The sequence below is a fragment of the Sebastes fasciatus genome, chromosome 11 (assembly GCF_043250625.1).
Source record: "Sebastes fasciatus isolate fSebFas1 chromosome 11, fSebFas1.pri, whole genome shotgun sequence".
In the NCBI taxonomy this organism is placed as follows: Eukaryota; Metazoa; Chordata; class Actinopteri; order Perciformes; family Sebastidae; genus Sebastes; species Sebastes fasciatus.
In genome coordinates, this window is record NC_133805.1 from 4,376,204 (window position 1) to 4,402,570 (window position 26,367).

The 26,367-nt window shown below is 40.4% G+C and overlaps 1 protein-coding gene and 8 non-coding genes across 9 annotated transcripts in view; 8 read left to right on the forward strand and 1 right to left on the reverse strand.

The window, feature by feature from the left end:
- Positions 1-267: 267 nt before the first annotated feature.
- On the reverse strand, positions 268-16,704 carry LOC141776591 (double-stranded RNA-specific editase B2-like). The gene is made up of 9 exons (XM_074650295.1): positions 16,621-16,704; positions 14,840-15,780; positions 8,763-8,868; positions 6,913-7,081; positions 6,028-6,228; positions 5,463-5,609; positions 4,454-4,647; positions 2,641-3,013; positions 268-271 (listed from the first exon to the last, which is right to left on the reverse strand). The coding sequence occupies exons 1-9, from the start codon at positions 16,694-16,696 to the stop codon at positions 268-270; spliced, it is 2,211 nt and encodes a 736-aa protein (XP_074506396.1). The 5' UTR covers positions 16,697-16,704.
- A 6,435-nt stretch (positions 16,705-23,139) lies between these two features.
- On the forward strand, positions 23,140-23,221 carry trnas-cga (transfer RNA serine (anticodon CGA)). Its single transcript has one exon. It is a non-coding gene; the product is annotated as a tRNA-Ser (tRNA).
- Positions 23,222-23,454: 233 nt separating this feature from the next.
- Positions 23,455-23,536, forward strand: trnas-uga (transfer RNA serine (anticodon UGA)). The gene has a single exon. It is a non-coding gene; the product is annotated as a tRNA-Ser (tRNA).
- A 544-nt stretch (positions 23,537-24,080) lies between these two features.
- trnas-uga (transfer RNA serine (anticodon UGA)) lies at positions 24,081-24,162 on the forward strand. Its single transcript has one exon. It is a non-coding gene; the product is annotated as a tRNA-Ser (tRNA).
- Positions 24,163-24,419: 257 nt separating this feature from the next.
- On the forward strand, positions 24,420-24,501 carry trnas-uga (transfer RNA serine (anticodon UGA)). Its single transcript has one exon. It is a non-coding gene; the product is annotated as a tRNA-Ser (tRNA).
- Positions 24,502-25,029: 528 nt separating this feature from the next.
- Positions 25,030-25,111, forward strand: trnas-uga (transfer RNA serine (anticodon UGA)). The gene has a single exon. It is a non-coding gene; the product is annotated as a tRNA-Ser (tRNA).
- A 210-nt stretch (positions 25,112-25,321) lies between these two features.
- On the forward strand, positions 25,322-25,403 carry trnas-uga (transfer RNA serine (anticodon UGA)). The gene has a single exon. It is a non-coding gene; the product is annotated as a tRNA-Ser (tRNA).
- A 548-nt stretch (positions 25,404-25,951) lies between these two features.
- Positions 25,952-26,033, forward strand: trnas-uga (transfer RNA serine (anticodon UGA)). Its single transcript has one exon. It is a non-coding gene; the product is annotated as a tRNA-Ser (tRNA).
- Positions 26,034-26,293: 260 nt separating this feature from the next.
- trnas-uga (transfer RNA serine (anticodon UGA)) overlaps positions 26,294-26,367 on the forward strand; it is an 82-nt gene continuing 8 nt past the window's right edge. The window contains exon 1 of the tRNA in view: positions 26,294-26,367. This exon is cut by the window's right edge and continues 8 nt beyond it. This is a non-coding gene — a tRNA (tRNA-Ser).

Sequence of the window (26,367 nt, forward strand, 5' to 3'; positions counted from 1 at the left end):
TTTCTTCTCTATCTAGCATCACATTCTTTGTACCTCATCCACACGGACATTCACAAAGAAAAACAACTTCACTCTCTTCACACTCAGCCTTCAACACACAGTTATTTCACACACCGACGTTGAAGTGACCCGGTTCTGGAGGTTTTCTGAGCCAGGTTCCCAGCCCTCCACCCTGCAGAGCGCTGGTAAACTGCTGCATCGCCCTTTGGTAGCGTCCGGCGGACCGTTTGGAACCAGAATATGTCGCTGGAGTGGCTTCTGCACCGTTCAACTGAGAAAGTAAAACAGAAACATGATTCACTCTCATACCGTAATAACCAAAATACACAAATAAAAATGGTGGATATTTTGCAGTGTTACGATGACATCCACTGTTTCTTACAATTTGAAATGTTGATACGAACGACCGATGACAGTCGAGCGAGGGAAACACTCGGCCATGTTGAGTTCTCGGCTAAAAATAACATTTGTCAATCATGTGTTGGACTGCTCAGCCTCCACTAAATGACACCTGTCCCATGGAAATGGATATTTTACACAGCAGACATTTTGACGTGTCAATGCGGGTAAAGCACCGGTGTAACTAATAACATTAACCATTAAGATTTCCCTCTAAACCACAGCGGTGATTCAGCAGCACGACCTGGAACTGACACGTCGATAATGTTATTGGTCACACCTGAGTTTGACAAATCAGAGTATCGGCAAGGAGAAAGGTCTATTAAGCCCTTTTGAAGAAGCCCGCATGGCTAAAACTTAGTCCACCTCTTCTACTGTGTTTACATTGTTTATTACTCTTTTATTACTGTGTTGTTGTTTGTTTTTTGCTTTTGCTTCTTGTTATTACACTTGGTTGTTTGACCCAAGTGGAGTAAGTGTTAAGACTTGTATGTATTAGATGATTTTGTGACATCGCAACTAGTTTGGAAGCCAATCGTTGTCCAATATGCAACTTATACCGGTGTCATGTGGAAACTTGACGCCTCCAGTGCACCGGCACTCAGAATAGACTTTTCAGTAAGGTATAGTAGTAGTTATATATCAGCCCAGTCGCAGAGCAGTTCATGAAATAGTCACGAAATTGAATGTATTGATTCATATGCATAGACAGGAATTTCACTTTTTTTTTTTTCACAATGGTCAGCACAAAATCAATTCGTATGTAATCCACGTAATTGTGAAAAACACCGGACTTTCGCCCAAGTGACCGGCGTTTGTGTCCCGTGTGAAACCAGAAGCCAACATTGATTTGTCATGTAACTTCTGTACTTAAGTTAGAGCACATCCAGAGTTATTTTGACCCAAACCGCGATCTTTTCCTAAAGCTAACCAAGTAGTTTTTGTCACATAACTTCTGAGCTTAAGTTATGCCACTTCCGGAGTTATTTAAACCCAAACCACAATCTTTTCCTAAACCTAACTAAGTACAGTAGTTTTTGTCACGTAACTTTCGTACTTAAGTCACGTCACTTCCGTTGTTATTTTAACCCAAACCACGATCTTTTCCTAAAGCTAACTAAGTAGTTTTATTTTTTAAAACACTGGAGCGGAAATTGATACGTGCGTCACGTGTTGCTGGACATTCGTAGGAAAATGCACTAAAAATAAATTGTTGAAAGTTGTGCTGAGCGTCATGAAATCATGTTTCTATGTACACGAAACAAATAGATTAAATTTCATGACTGTCGAGAGACAGTGTTGTGTATATAATTTATTTAAAATTAAATCATATTTGCATATTTATAGTAGATTCTGGATTTTTCAATGAAGGTGAAAGAGTAGGCGGAATATTACGATTTTTTAATGAGGTAATTGAACTTTTTATGGAAACAATTTATCAAACACAAATTATAGTTCCAATCAAAGACTTTATATATACACTATGAGGAAATACATGGATAGATAATGTCTCTTCAGAAACGTTGATCTACAGTACATCCATGTTTTTCACATTGAGGAGCTTTCGGTTCCTTTTTTCTAATGTGTAGTCCTTCTTTCATGTTCACTTCATTTAATTCTCTCTCAAGTCATCGAGTTTTTAAAATACTGTATAATCTCATTCAGTCTTTCTGTCTCGTCCTCTTCTGTGTCTTTTTCTTACAACGCGTCCAGTTGCTTTTGTAAATTATTACGACTCTGTCTGCCGTCATCAAATTTTAAAGTCGAGGCCGTTTGGTCCGGCACAACACTCAGCATACATATTTCATCATTCATTTATCATCTCACAGGAAATGAAACCCTGCTTTTAAAAACATCACTATATCGTGGTGGTTTTGGTCTGGGACGGAGCTCGAGGACGGTTTGGTCCTTTTAAGAAAGGTAGAGTGCTTAGGAAGTAGTTGTTAGACCTCAACCAGCGTCTCAACATATTTGTCTTTTATTGGTATCTTTTTCTAAGTGATGACACTTTTATGTGACATTGTGAATAAGTCAACCTCCAATGCTGACGTTCAATAATCAACTTAAAGATTGCAAACTTGAAAAAAATGATTTTTTTAAAAGTATAAAATTGGATAAAAAAATCGAAAATTTGGACACAGAAAAGAGAATGAAATGTTAAAAACAAGTAAAAGCAGCTGCAATAAAGTGAATGTTATGAGTTTATCTCTATATGAATAACCTTTTTTATTAATCATATGCCTTTGTTTATGTTTTGTGCTGTGCTTTATGTTAACTAATTGATCAAACAGATAGTGTTCAACCTCATGATCCCACATACAACCACTTTTGTAAAGAAGCCCAGCAGGTGATGGTGTCCACCCTGCCTGGGCCTCCTGAGGCGTCTCCTGACGAGGTTCAGTGCTTCCTGTCTCTGAGTGTCTCTGACCCACCTGCTGCTGCAGCCGCTGCCAGCGGGCGAACATGGAGCGCCTGCAGAGCCGTGACAGCGTCCCTGAGTCCTTTCTCCTTCCGGTGGAGGTGCTGATCTCCTCCAGGCCTCCGTCACCGCAGCTCCAGTTCACACTGACGTTCGGCGCCTTTCCTGTGGGTCGAACCTCGCTGCTGCTCAGACCTGAGAGGAAACAACAGGTAAGGTGGGGAGAACAGACAGGTGTCTCAACGACTATTGGATGGATTACCATGAGATTTGGTCCACACATTCATGTCCCCCTCAGGATGAACTGTAATAACTTTGGTGATCCTCTTTTCATCTCTTCATAATCAGGTCAAAATGTTAATTAGTCCAACACTTTTTTGACCAAAGTATCTGCAAAACTAACGACCTTCCCATCAGCCTCAGCCAGAGCCGGCTCTAGCCCTTTGGGTGCCCTACGCGAAATTTGGATTTGGAGCTCCCCAACCCTCCCAGTAAACCGCAACATCACAATGGTTTTAAGACCAAAATTAAGGTTTTTATTTTCATAAATAACTGTATATATTATAATCTAAATAAAGAATTGGTCTCTGATATTGTTGGCCTAAAAGTGTTTAGTCAGTTTCACAACGAGAGTTACGGTATGAAAAGTGTATTCATTTCTTTTTGTCTTTGTTTATTTGTTACCTCAATGCAGAAAATGAGGAAGTGTGCCCACTGACATTAAAAAATATATATATATTAATCATTTTTTTTGTTTTTAGAGGGCGACCTGCACCCCTCAGAAGGTGGCGCCCTAGGCGACCGCCTATATGGCCTATATCCCTTAGGCCAGCCCTGGCTGGCATGCTAAACTAAGATGATGAACATGCTAAACATTAAACCTGCTTAACATCAGCATGTTTGCATGTTGACGTTTGCGTGCAGCTCAAAGCACCACGGTGCCTAAGTACATCCTCACATAACCACAATAATCCAATGTAAAAATACTCCATTACAAGTAAACCTTTACTTTAGTTAAAGAACAGAATATGTACATAAAGTATTTAAAGTATCCAAACACCATGGCCTTATGTATTATTTATAATTATTGGCTTGTTATTACTGATGCATTAACGTGAAAACAACATTTTAATGCTGTTTGGTAGTATAATATATAACAATGCATCATATTTGTGTTATACTGTATCTAAATCTGCCCAGTATCACAGCTGTCAGATTAATATAGTGGAGTAAAAATAACAATATTTCCTTTTTAGAAATGTAGCGGAGTAGTTTAAAGTAGCGTAAAATGTAAAACTATAGTCAGTAAATGTACTTATTTATTTCCACCACAGGATTCTATCCCACGATGCACTAGGCATAGCTATGATAACATTCTGATTTAAAGTGATAATCTGTAATAATCGGATTGTTTTAAACTTGATATTTAGTTGTTTTTTTAGTAATTTTAGTTTTTTGTGGTTTGAGTTTCCGCTATTAATGCTCGTGCAAACGGCCCAGATCTTCTTTTGTTCATCTCAAATGACCCAAACTTCCTTTGCATCAGACTAGACTACTTCTAGACTCTGAGTCTGTCTTGAACTGTGTTACTAAAGATGAGTAACACTTTAGGTGTGTTAAAACATTTAGACCTACAGCCGAGCAGCAGCTGCTGTCGTCGGTATGGGAAGGGCAGGTGCTTGATGGGCGCCAGGCGGCGTGCCATGGCCCGGCCCAGGTGACCCGTGTGGCTGAGCGTCCCCACCGTCAGGCTGTGCAGGTAAACCGGCTCCACCAGGTGAGACAGCAGTGCCCCCTGGACGCCCACAACGCTCCACCTGTTGAGACACACAAGTTATTAAAAAAAAGAAATCTGAGCACAGTTATGACGGCAGTTTGACAGCAGAGAAGATTTCCACTCAGGGCTCATAAATGTTTGACCGGCGTTTGACTGTCTAGACTGCAGCGAGCTGTCTGAACGGAGCGGACATCATAATATGAAAACCAGCTGCAGTGTCCCTGAAATAGACGACTGGTGGAGAGACATCCACTGAGATCCAAAAGATATGTGCACTGTGGCTGAATTTAGTTTTTTGGTGGATAGATATGGTTTATATCTAGATTATGACCCACATTGGGTGATTTGGATATTTAATTGAAGTGTTTCCCAAAATAAAGGAATGTAACTAAGTACATTCACTCAAGTACTTACGTATAATTTTGATGTACTTGAGTTTTTCCATTTTATGCTACTTTATACATATGTATTTGATAGCTTTAGTTACTTTGCAGACTTAGATAATGATGTAGCCTTTTATTATTATAGGTTATTACACGGCTTTGTTGAATACTGGATTCTGATTGGCGTTCTACAGTCTGTTATTTCTTTATAACAGACCGTTGCTATGTATAACAGACCGTTGCTATGGGCCCAGTTCTGATGTCGGACTCTGGAGGACCGTTTTTGTGTCAAATTATTGATTCCTTAAGTAAGTAGCCGTGTAATAAGCGGGATAATGTACAACTTGCGGGTCATTGTTGTCAAATAAACCCCGCCGCATCGCCCTGTCGGGGTTTATTTCACAACAATGACCGGCTCGCTGTACATTATCCCTCACTTAAATATCAGGACACACCTTCCTTCCAGGGCTGATTATAAACTCACTTTGCCATCTTGTCAGTGCAGGACATGGTGACGAGAGGTTTGCCCGGCGCCACGCTGCCCCAGTTGTGATTGTCTCTCTGCGCTGTGATGGGCAGCGTGCCCTCGCCTCCGTCCACCTTCACCCTGAGGCGACAGTGGAACCTCCCACTGGGATCTGACACGATAAGGAAACAGAAGAAGGAGACTTAGAAGGTGACAAATAATCTCCCCTTTCCCTGCTGCCACTGCTGAAATGCTCTTGAGCAAGGCATTTGAAGGAAACCCTGGATATCAATGTTTGTCTGTTGGTAACTATCGGGTGGATTACCGTGAAATTCATGGTAATCATTCATGTTCCCCAGAAGATGCATCCTACTGACTTTAGTGATCCTCTGACTTTTCTTCCAGCGCCACCATAAATTTCACTTTTGCTGTTGCTGAGTGAAATATCTGCACAACTATTGAATGTATTGGAATACATTTTACATATACTTTTGATAATAATACGTATTGATAATAATACAAAAACATGAAGGTGCAAAACACTAGAAGACAAAACGTCATGAATCGGTATCATCATCATCACCATCGTCTAAATGTGTTGGTCTCACATGCAGCTGTGGTCTCGTAGGGGCAGTTGAGTCGCGCGTCTCCACACGGCGACGAGCTGACGTACATGTGGAAGAGGACGCCGTCCCGCAGCCGGAGGCCACCGCCGCCATCAACACCGCCGCCACCATCTTTATTTGGTACGAAGATGGATTGTTCCTCGCAGTCTGCTGGCTTACTTCAGAGAGGAAAGACAACGAGAAGTCCAACGTGAGACAGAGACGGGGTGAAAGAAACAAGATCTACTACGCCTTTACTACGTTGTAAAAGTGAAAGTGAAACTTAAAAGCAACACGTTCTAACATGTTTTAAAACTGAATGAAACATCACTTTTTGAACACAAACAAAAAGGCTTTGTTAGGTTTAGGCAACAAAACTACAACTTCTTTAGGTTTAGACAACAAAACTACAACTTCTTTAGGTTTAGGCAACAAAACTACAACTTCTTTAGGTTTAAGCAACAAAACTATAACTTCTTTAGGTTTAGGCAACAAAACTACAACTTCTTTAGGTTTAGACAACAAAACTACAACTTCTTTAGGTTTAGACAACAAAACTACAACTTCTTTAGGTTTAGGCAACAAAACTACAACTTCTTTAGGTTTAGACAACAAAACTACAACTTCTTTAGGTTTAGGCAACAAAACTACAACTTCTTTAGGTTTAAGCAGCATCATTGTATTGTAAAAAGGAAAAACTTCATAAATAAAACATGTAAAAAAGAAAATATTCCCCAACAAATGCTCTATTTCCTCCTTGCCTTGTGCTTTAGATTAAAACTCTTTAAAAAACAACCTTGAAGGCAAATTCCCCAGCAAGACTAGACAACAAAGAATAACAAAAAACTTGTTCGGGTTCGTACCAGAGCAGCAGCTCCAGCTGAGCATACAGGAATCGAACCAGCGCCCTCCGACTGACGACTTCAGCGTGGCAGTCGCTGAGCGCACTGCCGTGGTCGCTGACGTTGTCCGAGTCCAGACACTTAGTCCCCGTGGCCAGAGACACAACCTGCGCTGACCTGAGGTCAAATCCTGGAAAAGAAAGACACACGGGTAGATTATATCTGCAACAGCTCAGATTTCTGGTGACTTGTTGAGCAAATGATTGACTCTCTGATGGAAGAAGAACATGATGCAGCTAAAACAAGACGCCTCATTTGACCCTCAGAACAAGAATTTTCCTCTTTGCTGTTCTCCGCCTCGGCGTCCCGTCATAACCAGGACAATAACAGGCTGAGACGAGCTGATGAAAAGTGCATGAGTGAACAATCACTCCAACGCCACAAAAACATGCTGTTGTGTTGCAATGTGGCCTCATCAAAGATTCACAGGACGGTAAAGAAGATGACTGTCTCCCCTGACTCATTTGAAATGCAGCGGGGCGTTTTCATGTACTCAGATGCTCCTCACTGTTCTTCTCACTGCTGTGGCAAAACATCCCTTACGAAAAAGTAGTACACTTCAAGTTTATTTTATGAAGTATACTTAAATAAAGTTCAAGTATACATTTTAAAATATGTCATATTCTTTGTGTAGTAAGTACACTAATATATATGTACTAGTACTATACTTGTAAGTGTAGTACTTTAAGACTAAATAGGCCCACTTTTTAGTTTATAAATTTAAGTATAAGAATAGTAAACTTTGAGTACACAACTACACCTAAGGTTTATTTTGTACCGCAACTATACTATAAGTATACTGCAAGTATACTTGTATATACTTGTAGTTCACTTTTAAGCAGAGATGGGGACTCGAGTCGCACTTAAGACACACACAGTGACTTGAGACTTGACTTGCAAAAAATGACTTGTGAGCATCTCTGTTTTTTAGTTCATGAAAGTATACTTTGTATACTTTAACTGTATAGTACTTAGCCAATGGTTTATATATTAAATAAAAAGATGTGCTCCTTTTGCTATTTGACTTGATGATTTGTGATGAGAATAAAAAAATAAAAATGTGTTGTTCTTGTTCATGCCTCCACGGTGAACGGAGAATACAAAAACGTATAAAAGATCCTGATGAATTGAAGTAAATTCATATCAAAACATCCTTTTACAAACTCTCACACACTTTAATAGGCTACTCTATCGAAAAGTAAGTACAACTGCAAGCCAAGTTTACCTTTCTGTAGGCCTATAAAGCAAGAATACTTAATTATACTTTTCTTAAGTATATCTCGATCAAAAGATTAAGTACAAGTACACCTATAAGCCAAATATACTTCTACTAGTTTAATAGTTTTTACAGCAAGTATACTTGTAAGTTTTCTTACGTGAACTTATCGTACTTAGCCAAATATACTTACATTTTCTTAACTTTTCAGTGCAAGCCAAGTACACTTCAACTTTTCTGTATACTTGTCGATATAATCTAAGTATACTCAAGTAAAGTATATAAAAGTAAACTGAAAGCATACTCTCTTATTTTGAGTTTAATAGAAGTATACTAATAGCACACTTGAATAAACTTATTTTTTTTGTAAGGGATGCAGCCCTGGTTGAGTTAAAACAAACATGCTAAAGCCTTAAAGGTTTAATGATGATGGACTGTGATTTGTCTTCTTCTTCCTCCTCAAAACCCCCGGCCCCGACCCACAGCTGCACAGCAGCTACAGTTATTTGTGTATTTCCATGACAGTGATTCTCTCTCAGTGTCTGACCTCATCCTCTCTTATCAGAGTTCTGACCGTCGTGTCTCCAGCGCTCACCTCTGCTCATTACGACCCCTGCCAGGACCTTGTGACGGGAGAAACAACTGTCTGTCAGCTCGGAGTATTTCTCTCTCACCAGGTGGAAGATGGACTCTGCGAAGAACTGCAGAAGAAGAAATAGTAGAGACAGTTGTTTCAAGAGTGGAGGATGCATCATGAACCTCTTTCTTTGTGTCACTCTCCTCAATTATTTAAGTTTATTATGAGATGTATTCATTATTATTATGACTAGGGTTGGGATTATCTAAATGTGAAACTGTTATTCTTTGAAGCATGTAAACAGGTAGTATAATGTTGCCAGGGAATTTCTTAGTTAGATAGACATTTAGATAAATGCATAATGAAACGGAGTCAAATTCCTTGTATGTATGTACTTGGCAAATAAAACTGATTTTATCTAGTTGTTATGATTAGGATTATCAATAGTTTATGGCTTCTTTAATTAATAAAGTATATGTGCAATAAAGGAAAAAAACATTCTTCTTGCTATCTTCAGCCCCCTGTTTTTTTTGTGGTTGACTGTAGTTGTCATTTTAATAAAAACAGTTTAGCAGTTTAATTCTTCTGTGCTGTTGCTGCACATTGAGCGTTTTACAATGAGTGAAACAGCGCCCCCTCTGACTGTGTGGTCAAACACTGTATTGCACGCCTACTAAAAAAGGGGATTAACCAATTAGAAGAGGCAACCAAATTAAACTTCAGTAGCTATTTTGCTGGACTTCTTTTTTGACAAGGATTCATGCTGACTGGAAAATCATTGGACCACTACAGGATTCATGGACCTCTCCAACCTGTCACAGGTGATTGAGAGACACATTAAATCAAAAAGTCACACAGACTGAGCTGTGAAATTGAAGCTTTCTGGAGTTAGTGAGAAGCATTAACACAAAGAAGCACAATGAAACTTGTGACCACTTCTCCACCATGACAGACAGGAGAATGAGCTTCCTCTTCAAACAGGGTGAGTGAAACACACACTTCTCTCTCTCTGAGTCTTTACTGTTCACTGAACTGTGTACTTCATGTTTAATGTGTTTATATTGATTATTTAGCCTTGTTTGTCTGGATTTAGCTGCATGTGTTAGTCAGTCCACTGAAGTAGTTGTTTTTTTATATGGAGGACGAAACCTGCCAAAATCAAAAAATAAATAAATAAATGACTCGATAAATAAATATGTCACGAAATATAGCAAAAAAATGATATTAAAAATAAATGTAGCCATTAATTAATTGATAAAATCTGACATAATTTGATATTTTCGTTTAATTTGCTTCTTTATTTATTTATCTTTTTATTAATTCCCTTATTTATTTACTCTTCTGTTTAATTTTCCATTTTATTAATTTTGTATATATTAATTTATCTTTGCATATATTTCTTATTCATTTATTTATTTTATATTTACTTTTAAATGTATGTTTTTATTTATATATGCATTTATCTATTTCTGCACGATCTTCCCTTTGCATTTCACCCCTTATTTATTTCCCCACACTTATTTATTTCTATATTCTTTTCTTCATACATTACTTTTTACATTTCTTTATGCATTTCTGCCTCATTATGCAAATGAGGGGGCTGGCACTCAACATATGTCATCATGGGTTATTTAAGATATAAACAGGATAAGGGCACGCCCCCACCCGCCCCCACGCCTCGCTACTGTTAAGGCTGATCAAGTGATTTTCCTTGAACCTTTCATACTGGTGCGTTCACTTGCTACCTGTTGTTGCCTTGAAGACGGTCTCTGACCGAAAGCTTGCTTTTTAAAAAGAGTTTTGCACAGATTTGAGTAGGGATGCACGATCCAACATTTTCAGTCCCGATACCGATAGCAATACCGAGGCTTTGGGTATCGGCCGGTACCGAGTACCGATCCGGTACCGGTATCTAATTAATTCTCCGAACAAATAAATACATAGATATACATTTACAGAATTGTTATTTATTATTAAAATAATAAATCATTAACCAACAACTTGGTCAAAAATCTTAAAAGTTAACAGGAATTACAATTCTACTGTAAACCTTTTTAATACAGCAACAAATTGGTCAAAACTTAAACAGGAATTAAAATTCCAGTATAAAATGTATATAGTATATTAACATAGAATTGAATTGAATAGATTGGCTCCATTGTCACCGATACCCGATCCAGCAATTTGAGTCAATATCGGCCGATATCCGATCCGGTATCGGTGTATCCCTAGATTTGAGTATTCGAATACCAAAAAATATAAAGTGCTAAATGTAATTCAACAGTCCGTAAAGTTTATCACAACCATTTTACCATTTAACTCAATGTTTGCAAGTGAAGCATAAATAATTATTCCCTCTATAAAATCTTCTCTTTCCACTAAAAACTCACTGTTGCTATTAATGTTTTTGTGTTCCTACATTTGCCATAAAGATTGTCTGGAGAAACGGCGTGCTCCATTCTGTTAAACCTATATTTATAAACCTATATTTAAACCTGAGGACATTGTGACTTCTGCTGTCGTATATTTTCTCCAGACAACCGCCACCAAAAAATACACAAAGAACAACTTTCAAACAAAGTCTGCAGAGATGCACCAACAGCTGAGACATTCGCTGGACCGCGAGCACGAGGCTCGCCAAAACATCTCTGACAGTCTGTCAATGATGGCCGAGAGTTTTCTCACTCTAAACTCCCCCAGTCTGCGGAGGAAGAGGTGTCACACTCCTACTTGTCAAAATATGTCTAATTATATTTTTAGAGGACTGTCACTCTTTTTCTGAGGGAGTTCCAGCTAGTTGCTATCTGCAGCAAGGTTCAACGAAATGCCAGGAGGAGCATCACAACAATGTTACCAGTGATGCTTCTGACTAGATCATAGAAATATAAGTTGTGCTGAATGTTCTTCTGCTGAATATTTGATAGAAAATAAAACTGCTCAGCCAATCAGTCAGATGAAATATTTGACAGTCTGAATTGAATCCAGTAGTAGCTGCAAATAATTCATGTTTAATAAATGTGTGTATGTAATGGGTGGGCAAACTAGACTTCCACTGATTGTTTGAACTACTTATTGCTCATACATGATCAGAAAAACAACATAAAAATGGTTTGGATGTCATGTTTTATGCAGTTTTAAAGGGACTATTTGCAACTTTCAGAAATGCTTCTTAACAGCGACACCTGTGGCCGTGAAATCAATGAAAGTCAGCGTCGGGCTCGCGCTTGCTCGCTCTAAATGGACATGAACGAGCATCGCTCAAAACAGTGAGGCGACACACGTCAGCTAAAACCACAATATCACTCTATATTTCAGCTGCTTGGCAGTAATGTTAGCTGACAGATGAAGGTCTCTCCATGAATCAATGCTGATATTGTGTTTGCTTCTCCTGCCTCAGCGCAGGTTTCAGCAGCGGGGCTCCTCAGTGAGAAACTCGTCTCCCTCCGCCCGCAGCCGGATTGAACAGGGAGACACCGGCACCTGGTCGGTAACGAGACGACAAGGTTTCTCTCTGCGGAGCCCCGTTACTTCACAAGACACGGAAAACCTCTGTTGGTCTGGTGAAGCTGCAGCAATTATTTCTGCACAAACGTCCACTGTGCATTCACTAGATATTCTCAGATCTAAACCAACTCTTCTACAGTGTGGAGTGAGCGCGCGTTCACGTCTAGAGGTGGAGCGAGTACGCGAGAACGCGCTGGTGTCTGAGTGAAGGCGAGCAGGCAGAGGAGCGGGGACGCCGGCCACACGCGACTGCGCATGTGTCCCGACCCGGTACATTTATACGCTTAAAAAGTTACAAACAGTCCCTTTAATTACATGAGGAATAAAACTGGATATAATTTCACATGGCACCAACGAAGCAAGCTGTTCTCATTCACTCTTCAAACTTATTCCTATACGGAAATACTCCGAGTCTAAAAAGAGAAACCAGCAGGGGGCGACTCCTCTGGTTGCTAAAAGAAGTCTGATTGTATAGAAGTCTATGAGAAAATGAGCCTACTTCTCACTTGATTTATTACCTCAGTAAACATTGTAAACATGAGTTTATGGTCTCAATCACTAGTTTCAAGTCTTCTTCAATACAGCATGATGTTCATTTAGAAAAAGCCTTTAAAACCGTAGTCCACAGCCAATGGGTGACGTCACGGTGACTATGTCCACTTCTTAATTACAGTCTATAAAGAGCGACAAATTCCACGTCGGGAGGAGATCAGGGTGGATGGACGGGTCAAAGAAATACAGCACTTTAACCCAAGAGACTGCTGTTTGTGTCAAGATGTGACCTCATCTTGACCAGGCTATAACTATCTGTATCTGAAATGTCTCAACTGATTTTGTAAGAGCAGGTGTTTTTTTGGGAGTGAAACTCTCTGGCTCAACATTTTCTGGATGACAGTGGCACAAGGTCGTGTGTAATGAGTGTGTTAAACAATTATCTGTCAGATTATTATGCTCTTCACACCGCCTTCCCGCTCCACCTCTATCTCCTCGGTCTGCTGCCGCTCCTCCTTCATCCCTAATGTGCTGTAATAATGTTCATTAATGCGTCACGCCGCCTGACAGACAGTTCGTATTGAAGGGAGGGGGGGGGGGTGATGCTAAATGATCAGTCGGGGAGGCTGTAAAAAAGATCATCTTCTAGACAAAGAGGAGGAGGGAAGCTTCTGCAGATTAAGTTTTGGTGTGTCAGCCTAAAGCGGGGTGAAATCACCCTTTTGTTCAAATTCAGAGCATCAAAATTATTTTTTTTCACCCTCCTGTCTCTCATCAAATCCCCCCAGGGTTTAATAAAGTATCTACATGTCTGTCTCTATATTCCTTTGCATATTTGGATGACGGTGTGGTTCTGCATTAGCCATGCTCAGTCGCTCCGCGGAGACGATCTCGGGAGACTTCTTGTATTCATAAAGCACGACAGCAAAAGACGTGGAGGACAATTCTCTGAGGCTCAGAGACATAATGAAGTTGTTTAGATGCTACAGACGATGCATACAGGACACCATCCAGCTCTCGGGCCTCAGGACATGATGGCTGCGCTGATGTGCGGCGGGCACACTCCATTTGGTAGCATACGGCGCACCTCAGACCCATTTATCCAGACCATTTAGAGGACTGGCGAAAGCTTAAGAGATTCGGGGTGAATTCGGTGTCACCACTGATGTTTCCTAGTGAGGGAAATCTGTCCTTAACATATGACGGGCATTTACTGATACACTGAGTCTGTCTCCTCTCTCTCTACTCTGTGTAAAATGCTGACCAGACATTTGTCTTCTGCAGAACACTTTTTATTATGATGTCTATTTTGTTTTTTTTATTAATTTACAAAGTTGTTTTAATCCTTCAGGACTCAAAAGGAAGTGATTGGTCTTTTTATTTCACCACTTTGCATATGCAAACTGTAATGGAGGTCAAAAACAGGCAATTCTAACGAGATCAGAAGCACTACTATAGAAAACTATTACGTTCCTTATTATGAATTTATTATAGGGCTGTCAATCGATTATAATATTTAATTATGATTAATAGCATGATTGTCTGTTAATGTGAATAATTGCAAATTAATCACATTTTTATCTGTTCAAAATGTACCTTAAAGGGAGATTTATCAAGTATTTAATACTCTTACCAACATGGGAGTGGACAAATATGCTGCTTTATGCAAATGTATGTGTATATTTATTATTGGAAATCAATTAACAACACGAAACAATGACAAATATAGTCCAGAAACCCTCACAGGTACTGCATTTAGCATAAATAATATGCTCAAATCATAACATGGCAAACTGCAGCCCAACAGGCAACAACAGCTGTCAGTGTGTCAGTGTGCTGACTTGACTATGACTTGCCCCAAACTCCATGTGATTATCATAAAGTGGGCATGTCTGTAAAGGGGAGACTCGTGGGTACCCATAGAACCCATTTACATTCACTGATCTGGAGGTCAGAGGTCAAGGGACGCCTTTGAAAATGCTTAAATTTAAGTTTGGAGCGTTATTTGGCCTCCTTCTCTACAAGCTAGTATGCTTCTTTGTTTCTATACTCTTGGATGTAAATACTGAGTGGTGGCAACAGGAGACTGAGCTACTCACCTGAGGTAGCTGATGTTTGGCTCTGCTGCCCAGGAGGCCCGTGACCTTCCTCTCCGGTTCCAGACTTATGTTGTAAACAGACTGCAGGGCGGCAGCCGCTGCCTGGGCCTTGGCCAGCCTTTTACTGTGACCACACCCTTCAAACACCCTCCCCTCCACCCTAACCACCATAACAAAACTCCTCATTGGCCTGCCATGAACTCTCTCCGTCAGGCACATGTACCTGAGTCCTGGTCGCAGCTCGTTGAGCAGCGCCACTGGACTGAGGTGCTCTAAAAGTGAGGTGCTAAGGACTCGTCTTTTGGGATTGGTTGAGGAGAAGTCCAGCGTGAGTCGGACAAGTCGTCTGTGGTTGTAAATGCTGGAGAAAACCTCCTTTTTTGCCGTGCTGCAGTGCAGGAAATCACAGTTTTCATGCAGGTCAAACTCTTTGAGGGTAGCGTCAGGGATGTCCAGTTTGTCCGCTGTAAAATCCGCAGGAGTGCTGGTGAATTTCCCCATGGAGGCGTGAGCCTGGGAGGCGTTTGGGAACTGGATGAATGAGCGGAGAGCCAGCTCTGCAGCCCTCATCTTGGCCTGCTTTTTTGTCGGTCCTCTGCCCTCGAAGTGGAAACCGTTTACCTCCACGCCTACGGAGAACACCGGAGCATGCAGCGGGCCAGTCTTTGACATGATCTCGTACCGCAGACCGGGTCGCAACTCGTTCAGCTGCACCAGTGCGTTCTTCTGAGTGACGGCCCAGGCTGCTCTTTTACAAGTCAAAGGGCTCTGGTGGAGCAGCCGGTCTTTTCCATCCGCCAGCGGCTGCTTCCTCTTCAGAGCTCTCGGTCCGTGTTTGGGGAAAGTTGTGCAAAAGGTTGATGGATGATACTTTCGCAGTAGGTCACAGTCCACCTGGCTTTTATCTTCCTGATTCTCTTTCACCTCCACGCTGCTTGTACCTGTTGGCAGATCGAAATCATTACGGGAAATGTGACATGATGGAAAAATGTTTTTTTTTTTTTATTAGAATCACAAGGCATTTGTAAGTGTGAGTTGGCCTACGTGTAAGTGACAAGACTAAGAGTCTACAGCCATGTTAGCGGCTCGTGTGAGCTAAATACTAACATCACCTATTGTCCAGAAACCCTCACAGGTACTGCATTTAGCAAATAAAATATTGACTTTGACTTGCCCCAAACTGCATGTGGTAATCATAAAGTGGGCATGTCTGTAAAGGGGAGACTCGTGGGTACCCATAGAACCCATTTTCATTCACATATCTGGAGATCAGAGGTCAAGGGACCCCTTTGAAAATGACCATGCCAGTTTTTCCTCGCCAAAATTGAGCTTACATTTGGAGCGTTATTTATCGTCCTTCTCGACAAACTAGTATGACGTTGTTGGTACCAATTGATTCCTTAGGTTTTCTAGTTTTATATGACACCTCACTCTAGCTTTAAAACGGAGCCCGCTACAACCTAAAAATCGCAAGTTGCATTAATGTGTTGAAGAAATTGCGTTAACTTTGACACTCCTACTAAAAATGTAATGTCAGTATATGCTATATGAGTGTATATGGGAAATAGATTACCCACTTGGAGTGAGTTGCGAAGTGTAAACCTAAAAAGATGAAATGTGGTAAATGTAATACACCAAATTAATCAAAATAATTTCAACATAACACACAGTGTTGGTTTCTTAGTAGTATGATAATCGCTGCGTGGTAGCTGAACATGGAAAACTTCAGTATTATTGCCATAAAACATCGTTTTTAAAATGCACGGAGGAAAAAGATTTACTTGAATTGTCTGCATCCTCAGCTGATGATGCTCCAGTATCCCAGTGTCTGATGGGACTGATGAGAGTTGATAACATGTTGCCTCGTTCTGAAACACAGCATCATAAATACAAGAAGTCATTGAGCATTTTCTCCACAGCATGACGCAGCATCATATAAATCACACACAGAAAGATACGCTATTTCACTATTAAATATAAAAAACAACTCATTCACACGTTTTTTGTGAAATGAGCCCAATTACAGTCACGACTCTGAGCGCTTATACTGCATAGTTTTATATTCACTCCCAACCATAAAAGTAATGAAATGGACTGAGGTAAACACGTTTATGGCGATAGTGCAAACGTAATGTGTGAGGCTGGGAGGGCCATTAGAGTTCCAGCTTAGATGAACGGAGTGAAAGCAAACAGAAAGGCGGCTCAGAGCCAGGCGGGGTAATTGAAAGGTGTCGGTGATAAGGACCGAGGTTTTCAGACGGGAAGCGTCGAGGGGCTTAAAGCTTTGTCTTATTAAACCAGTCACACCGTTTTTCAATCGGGCACAATCGTTTTTCATTAGATTTCAACTGATTTGGTGAGTTTGAAGGTTTCACGGGTGTCCTTGGTGTGATAGCTGTTTTTCAATTATAAGAAAATATCCCATCTTTTTATACTTTGAACAATAATGACATTATGTCCAACACATTTCATCCCAACTCGTCATATACTGAGTCTTCGTCAGACCTCTTTCCTCTTTTTTCCGTCACACTAAACATGTGCTCGGCGTCTCTTTTCAGTTGCAGTTAACACGTGCTTAATGTTGTGAATTAAACAAAAACACTTGTTTAGGATTAGGCGACAAAACCACTTAGTTAGGTTTAGGAAAAAAACAACATGGTTGGGCTTAAATTGACTATGATTTTACAGCGCAAATGTGGCTTGACATTGTCAACACGGGACAAGACGAACAGCTGATTGTAAAGTGAAAGTGAAATGTAACGCACGGGACACGAACAGTCAGACGAACGGTCTCCTGGATGAAAGCCTCGTTTGTTGCACACATATTTTTGCACATAGGCGGGCGCATTCATGTATTCATTACATAGTTCTGCATCGGGGTAACTTGCAAAAAAGGTGATTCAGGGGTGGTATTTTGTCGTGTTTCAGCTCTATCTTCTGCACCACCTAGAATATGAGAGCCACTTCAATAAAGTGCGTTACAAACAGGCACATCAACTGTGGAGATGTGCTGCTCAGTATTATAAGAATAAGCACAAAATATTACTTTAAATTGTAATGCCTGAATTACCTTTGTTTTAGAATATATTAGTTTCACATGTATGAAATGGCCCAAAATGATCGCATTAAACGTGCTGCCTAACTGAGTTATTTGAACAGCGCATGGTGAGTGTAGGATTTTCAGTTTCGGGTCGGGTCAATAATTAATTGGTGACAAGGCGGGTACGATATTGCACGTTGCGTTGCCGGGGCGGAAGCGGGTCTTGAAGATCAGATCCGTGCAGGACTCTGATGCATGTGTACAGAAACCCTCCCATCCATGAAAAATGGGGCTTCCAATAAAGGCCGTGTAATTCGAACGCTGGACAAAATCTACAGTCCTCGTTTGGTGTAAAGATGTATCGACAAACCGTCTCCGTCCTGGTGGTGGTGTGTAGGTTTATTGCTGGTGCTTTGTCCCGACTACCAGGATTTATCCCTCCACCACGGAAAAAGACTGTACTGTGGTAACCAATCGTTAAAGTGTATTAAAAAACTAAGTTGGTAACAAATTATACACGTTTCTCCCTTCAGAAGCACCTCCTTTCTACGTGCAGGCCTTTCCTCCCTCCCGCCTCCAAACTCAGCAACGTACTATATCTTCCACATCTTTTGATGTTGGGATTTGGCTTCAGGAAACACCTGCAGCTCCATCACTAATAGTAATAGATCACCTGCTGGTCCCTGTTGGCCCCCCGAACCAGTGACCCCATTTATCCCCAGTTAGATTTATCTGGTGCCCTGCCACCTTTAAACAGCTTTTGTTCAGCAGGGCAGAATATACAGACATAAACACAGAGAAATATGGGCTGCAGGGGGCAATTATGTTTGATATTGCTTATGAAATATTAATGCCTGCCTGCTGCAAGTAAAACATATAATGAATCAACATTAAAATAATGAGCCATTTTAAGAGACTTTATTATTTTAATGACCGGTATACCAGCTACAATTGCTTCCAGACACACTTTTGGAATAAATAATTCATTGTATTTTAATTTTAAGCCACGTCAAAGGAAAAAATTATTTAAAATTCCAATATTACAAAAGAGTACAGGAAACATAAAGCTATAAAATACATAAATCAAATGGAGTCAGTTGAGAAAAACTGTGTTGAGCTCATCAAATTAATCTGTAAAACGGGGATACTGCTTTTGAAAAAAAAAATCAGTATTAAATAAGTTTTACATCTGAAACAATCACCGTAAGATGCATGTTTTTCTGACGAGTCTTTTTTGCCGGCCCTTTTTTCACCCCGGTGACTGGTGATTCTGGAGGGCACTTCAATGCAAACTAAAAGTCATTAGAATAATGAAGAGTGCACACTAAACTATTCTGCATTAACCTTGCACCTTGCAGTTATATCAGGCGTGTGATGCCATTAAGTGGTGGGTTGATATGAGCGAGAGCTGTGATACGGGATGTGAATGTAATGATGTGAGTCTGGAGCTTCTGAAGGCAGCGGCAGGTGGAGGTTGGAGGTGTTTTAATGACCTGCACCATCACTACTAATGGGGCCATTTATTTTGGGGATGAAAAAAGATAATAACTGTGTTTGTCTTTGCGTTACATCGGCTGAGCCCCTCGCACCTTCCCACACTCTCTGTCATCTCCACTCTCAATCTCTATTTCCCCACTCGCTCCTCGTAAACACACTCTCATTCGAGCAGCACTTCATTAACTCACTCCCCATTTGTGAATTGCAGTGTTAGACTTTACACTTGATTTAAGTAGAGGTTAACCAGGTTGCAACATGACAAATTATTTGCTTAATCTACCTGTAATCTTCTTAACAAGCAAATCTTTCCAAAAAGAAAATGGGTTTGTGGAGCAGTTTAGAGATGAAATTGGAGCTGCTGTTGTGCAACACAGGTGATGTGAAGGTCTTGTGCACTTACATCTATCAGTCAGGTCGTCCTTTGCACTACTACAAATGAAAATTAAAAACAGAGCAAATATAAGTGGATGAAAACCACTTATTCTTATTGTTTATGTCTATTTGAAGTTACAAATTATACTAATTTACTGATGTCATTTCATACCAGAATGCGTAAAGTTGTGTATTTGGCATTTCACTGAACAAATAATTTGACAGTAACACTTTATAATAACCATCATTTATAAAAAAACTGATAGTTAATTAAACTTAGTTAACGGTATTTTACTGTTAACAACCAATTAAATGAGAATTAATAAAGTTTGCTAAATTATTATTAATGCTAATTTATTTTATCATTAGTTTGTGTAATATGAAATAATTAGTTTATAAATTCTATATTGTATTATAGCTGATAAGAGACAATGACAATTACATTCTGATTATATTAGTTAAGTATATAACAGTTTATTGTTGCACACATTTTATATTCTATATTAAGTTTTCATTAATGATTACCAAACCATTTGCAAACTTTTAAGAAACAGTTTGTAAAACATCTATAAACATTACATAGATGGACCAGCAACCAATTATTAACAATTGACAAAGTATTAACTTATAGACGTTTTTACAAACCAATTATTAACAATTGACAATTGAGTATTAACTATCTATCCAAATAATGTTTATAGACGTTTTACAAACCAATTATTAAGAATTAATAAAGTATAACAATTATCTGATCCATCTTTCTATGTAATGTTTATAGATGTTTCACAAACAATTTCTTAAAGGTTTACAAATAATTACAAATCGTAATCATTAAAATAAAATTATAATATAGTATATACAATTTTATAACATGTGCAACAATACATTTTTAAAATAACAAACATTATAGCATTACTAATAATTAAAAAACATTATTAATTATAATTTAATGGTTTGTTAACTGTAAAATAACTATTACAATTTTAATTAACTATCAATTTACCATGTATTAATGATGGTTATTATACAGTGCTACCAATTTAACTATTAATAATTTATAATTTCCTAAAAGCAGGTGTGTGCCCTAGTCTGTCCCCGCTTTATACACACTTTTCTTGACCCTAAGGCTGCTAAAACACTCGATACCTCTCATGTATATGTTGTGTAAACCCCTCCGTGTGTCAACAGTTATGACTGATAGCAACATGAATCCTACTGTTTTGTGACTTTTCTTCACTCTTGCAGACTATTACTGTTTCTTGAATGTTCGTGTCAAGTGCATAACTGGTCACATCTTAAATATGACTGCATTAACAGCTGGTATTAACATCTATGGTCTTTATCTGGATGTCTAATCTGGATGAGTAAACGCATAGAAAATAGACTCCAATTGTATGACACTAAAGTGCAGATGGCAGTGGAGCTACAGTACACAGCCGGCCTCTGTCTATCTGACGATATAGGAAAGGCAAATTAAGAAGTGTTAAGCTTCTTCAATCGCTGTGAGAGCCCTTTGGATTTCAAGTACAGCGGCTTAACCTCTCGGCCATCACAGCTGATAAATAAGAAGACCCCATACAGTCACATTGCTTCGGGGAGAGACTGTTAAGACGAGGGTGACGGGGGTAACTGAGGTAAAGAAGTTTCTCCACTGGCTTTGATTATGTTCTTACAGTAAAAGTAACGTTGGTGTAGTTAGATTTAATGTCACAGTGCTTTGCATTGTGGATTTTTCCCATAAAAGGCTCAAAACGTCTGAGACAGAGCCCTCAAGCTCCTGCTGATGTCACAGTGGGACAGCTGAGCCCTAAGACTTAGCTAAAGAGCGAGAGGGAACATCAGACAAAAAATCCTGTAACACCCATTTGAGTCACTTTATTTGAGTCTATGCAGAGGTTGAAGGAAGTTACAGCTTTTATTGTGGTAGTCTGAGTAAAGTGACGTCATATCTGTTCCATATCAATCAACCAAAACAAACAACAGCGAGCTGAAAAAGTGGAAAACGGCGGAGGGTCCACGTGGATACGACCTGCACCCTCACATGTGAAATCCAGCGTGGTAAACACTACACATCCAGTAAAGGATGGAAACACTTTGGGTTTAGCTGCATGCTATCTCTGTCATGGACAGGAAACGTTATCGTATCGCGGTAACGTGCGGTCAAGCCGGCCGTCGCTCTCGTCTCCGTGGTCAAATGGGCCGACGCTACGACTGTAGAGCTCCCAGATACTGACATTTATGTTAAATGCATTCAAACGACCCTGATGGAGTTGACCATGGATGAATAAAGAGAACGGAGCTGACGGGAGAGCTAGAGACGGACTTGGAGAAGTTAGAGGAAGTATACATGTGTTACTACGTCTGGTTTTCAAAATAAGGTGTTAACAAAGGGAACTGTATATACAAAATACATATATGGAATTAAGATTGATTGGATTATATTCACCAGAAATACAAAACATTACATGTCCCTTATAAATAAAAAGAACATACCACTAATTTGTGAGGGAAATGTTTTTATTCTTTGATTTTTAGGATGCTGGAATTTTTTTTTGTAAATAACATCTGACTATGACTGATATATTTGACTTCAGGACATCTCTAACTACATCCATGCTGAAAATAAAACATTCTTACTGTATTAATTAAGATATTTTCTAAAGTAAAAGTCCCTAGAACCTTTAGTTAACAAAAATCGCAATAAATCGTTATATCGAATCTCAATACTTAAAAATCGCAATACTTAAAAATCGCAATACATATAGAATCGGCACCCAAGTATCTTGATAGTATTGGATCGGGAGATATGTGAATCGTCCCAGCCCTAACACACACTAACATCTGACTTGTCTTCAGTGGAAAAGACTCTGATTTGCTGGACAAGAGAGAATAGAGACAAAAGAGCCGAGCAGAAAGGAGAACAGGAAGATTGCATCGCTTCATGTTCCACAGTGCTTGTGTTTATCAAACCTTAGAAGCAAAGTTTCTCCATCCAGCCGCTGTTAATAAACCTTATTTAATAGAATAATGAAATTAGGCATGGCGGGGGGGAAGAGAGAAGCACCCGCTCGCTGTCCGGTGTGTGTGTGTGGTTTGACAGCTGTGGATAATCTCATTTGCTAAGCATAATTAATGGCAAGCAGTTTCATTTACTTGTAATGTGGACTGTCTTTCCTCAAGGGCAAAGAAATATAGAAACTTTTTGGAATAATTTCTCTATCGACTGCTTCACAATCAGTAATGATATTTGTAATAGTAGATGTTTGGTTTATTATTTTCTTATTTAATTAGATTGCCTTGACCTTACATATTTACTTTCTTGGTGTTTATGAGAAGACTTCTCTATAAATCAGGGTGAAGTGTATGGCTGCATGCTTGTAGCTTTAAAACAGCTGTGATGGCCGAGTGGTTAAGGCGTTGGACTCGAAATCCAATGGGATCTTCCCGCGCAGGTTCAAATCCTGCTTACAGCGTTAAAAGTTTAGTCGTCTTTGTAATGATGAGAAATTGTCGTGTAATGACTTAAAGTTGTGGAGCTTTAGATCTGAACTGTTTGTCCCGGACTGTGTTTGGAGGCAGTGTAGAGGTGAATGTTTCAAACATGACTGCTGTCAATTGTTCTCACGTGATGTTGTGGGTAAAATTCTTGACTAAAAGTCAAAAAACGGCCTGGTGGTTTCATACCCATGACCCGACTGCTATGTAAGCTGTGATGGCCGAGTGGTTAAGGCGTTGGATTTGAAATCCAATGGGGTTTCCCCGCGTAGGTTAGAACCCTACTCACAGCGAGAATCTTTGTTTATAATCAAGCGAGACACTGTAGCGCGGGCCTTTGTAGATGGTGCACAAAGGGCAGCTGTGCATGCAAACTGCTTTGGTTAAGTGTTATACCAATGCAGTCGAAATGTTGATAACAAGTGTAAATGCAGAAATATTTAGGATGTGGCCAGTTATGCACTTGACACGAACATACCAACACATCCCGATTGCTTCAAACTCGGCTGCAAATCACCCCAGTGTGTGCTGAAGGTCATGGCCTGATTTGAGCCAACAGAACCACATCATCTGCAAAGAACAGAGACACAATTTTGGGGTCCCAAAACTGGACACTCTCCTCGCCCCGGCTGCACCTTGAGATCCTGTTCATGAAAATCACAAACAGAATTGGTGACGAGGGACAACCCTGGCCAAGGCGAACGCCCACTAGAAACCTGTTTGACTTTGTGCTGATTATACGGTTACAGATCTCATTTTGGTTGTACAAGGTCCGGACGGCTGATAGCAACGACCCCGGTACCCCATATTCATGCAGTACCCCCCGATGGATTTCCAGCTGTGATGGCCGAGTGGTTAAGGCGTTGGATTTGAAATCCAATGGGGTTTCCCCGCGTAGGTTCAAATCCTGCTCACAGCGTTTAAAAGTCTAGATGTCTGTGCCATGCTGAGTAATTGTCATGTCATTTAAGAGTTGTGGATTAAGCTCTGAACTGGTACTCCCAGACTGTGTTTGGAGGCAGTGTAGAGGTGAATGTTTCCAACATGACTGCTGTCAATTGATCTCACATAATCTTTAGTGATGTGGTAGCATTTGACATGTTGTTGGTAAAATTCTTGACTAAAAGTCAAAAACCGATGTGGTGGTTTCATACCCATTACCTGACTGCTACGTAAGCTGTGATGGCCGAGTGGTTAAGGCGTTGGATTTGAAATCCAATGGGGTTTCCCTGCGTAGGTTCGAACCCTACTCACAGCGAGAAGCTTTGGTTATAATCACGCGAGACACTGTAGCGCGGGCCTCTGTAGATGGTGCGTGCACTACGAGCATGCAAACTCCACTGCTTTGGTTACCTGTTATACCAATGCAGTCGAAATGTTAATAACAAGTGTAAATGCAGAAATATTTAGGATGTGGCCAGTTATGCACTTGACACGAACATACCAACACATTCCGATCGCTTCAAACTTGGCTGCAAATCGCCCCAGTGTGTGCTGAAGGTCATGGTCTGATGGAGCCAACAGAACCACATCATCAGCAAAGAAGCAATTCTGGGGTCCCCAAACCGGACACTCTCCTTGCTGCACCTTGAGATCCTGTCCATGAAAATCACAAACAGAATTGACAAGGGACAACCCTGGCCGAGGTGAACACCCACTGGAAATGTGTTTGACTTTGTGCTGATTGTACGGTCACAGCTCTCATTTTGGTTGTATAACAACCAGATGGCTGGTAATAATGACCCCCGTACCCCATTTTGATGCAGTACCCTCCAATGGATTTCCAGCTGTGATGGCCGAGTGGTTAAGGCGTTGGATTTGAAATCCAATGGGGTTTCCCCGCGCAGGTTCGAACCCTGCTCACAGCGATTACTGACTTTATAGATCAACCTCTCCACAGTATGCAGTTAATGATTTAACACACCTATGAAGGCGGTGTAGAGGTGAATGTTTCCAACATGACTGCTGTCATAATCTTTAGTGATGTGGTAGCATTTGACATGTTGTGGGTAAAATTCTTGACTAAAAGTCAAAAAACGACCTGGTGGTTTCATACCCATGACCCGACTGCTATGTAAGCTGTGATGGCCGAGTGGTTAAGGCGTTGGATTTGAAATCCAATGGGGTTTCCCCGCGTAGGTTCGAACCCTACTCACAGCGAGAATCTTTGTTTATAATCAAGCGAGACACTGTAGCGCAGGCCTTTGTAGATGGTGCACAAAGGGCAGCTGTGCATGCAAACTCCACTGCTTTGGTTAAGTGTTATACCAATGCAGTCGAAATGTTGATAACAAGTGTAAATGCAGAAATATTTAGGATGTGGCCAGTTATGCACTTGACACGAACATACCAACACATCCCGATCGCTTCAAACTCGGCTGCAAATCACCCCAGTGTGTGCTGAAGGTCATGGCCTGATTTGAGCCAACAGAACCACATCATCTGCAAAGAACAGAGACGCAATTTTGGGGTCCAAAACCGGACACTCTCCTCGCCCCGGCTGCACCTTGAGATCCTGTTCATGAAAATCACAAACAGAATTGGTGACGAGGGACAACCCTGGCCAAGGCGAACGCCCACTAGAAACCTGTTTGACTTTGTGCTGATTATACGGTTACAGATCTCATTTTGGTTGTACAAGGTCCGGACGGCTGATAGCAACGACCCCGGTACCCCATATTCATGCAGTACCCCCCGATGGATTTCCAGCTGTGATGGCCGAGTGGTTAAGGCGTTGGATTTGAAATCCAATGGGGTTTCCCCGCGCAGGTTCAAATCCTGCTCACAGCGTTTAAAAGTCTAGATGTCTGTGCCATGCTGAGTAATTGTCATGTGATGATTTAAGAGTTGTGGATTAAGCTCTGAACTGGTACTCCCAGACTGTGTTTGGAGGCAGTGTAGAGGTGAATGTTTCCAACATGACTGCTGTCAATTAATCTCACATCATCTTTAGTGATGTGGTAGCATTTGACATGTTGTTGGTAAAATTCTTGACTAAAAGTCAAAAACCGACGTGGTGGTTTCATACCCATTACCTGACTGCTACGTAAGCTGTGATGGCCGAGTGGTTAAGGCGTTGGATTTGAAATCCAATGGGGTTTCCCTGCGTAGGTTCGAACCCTAC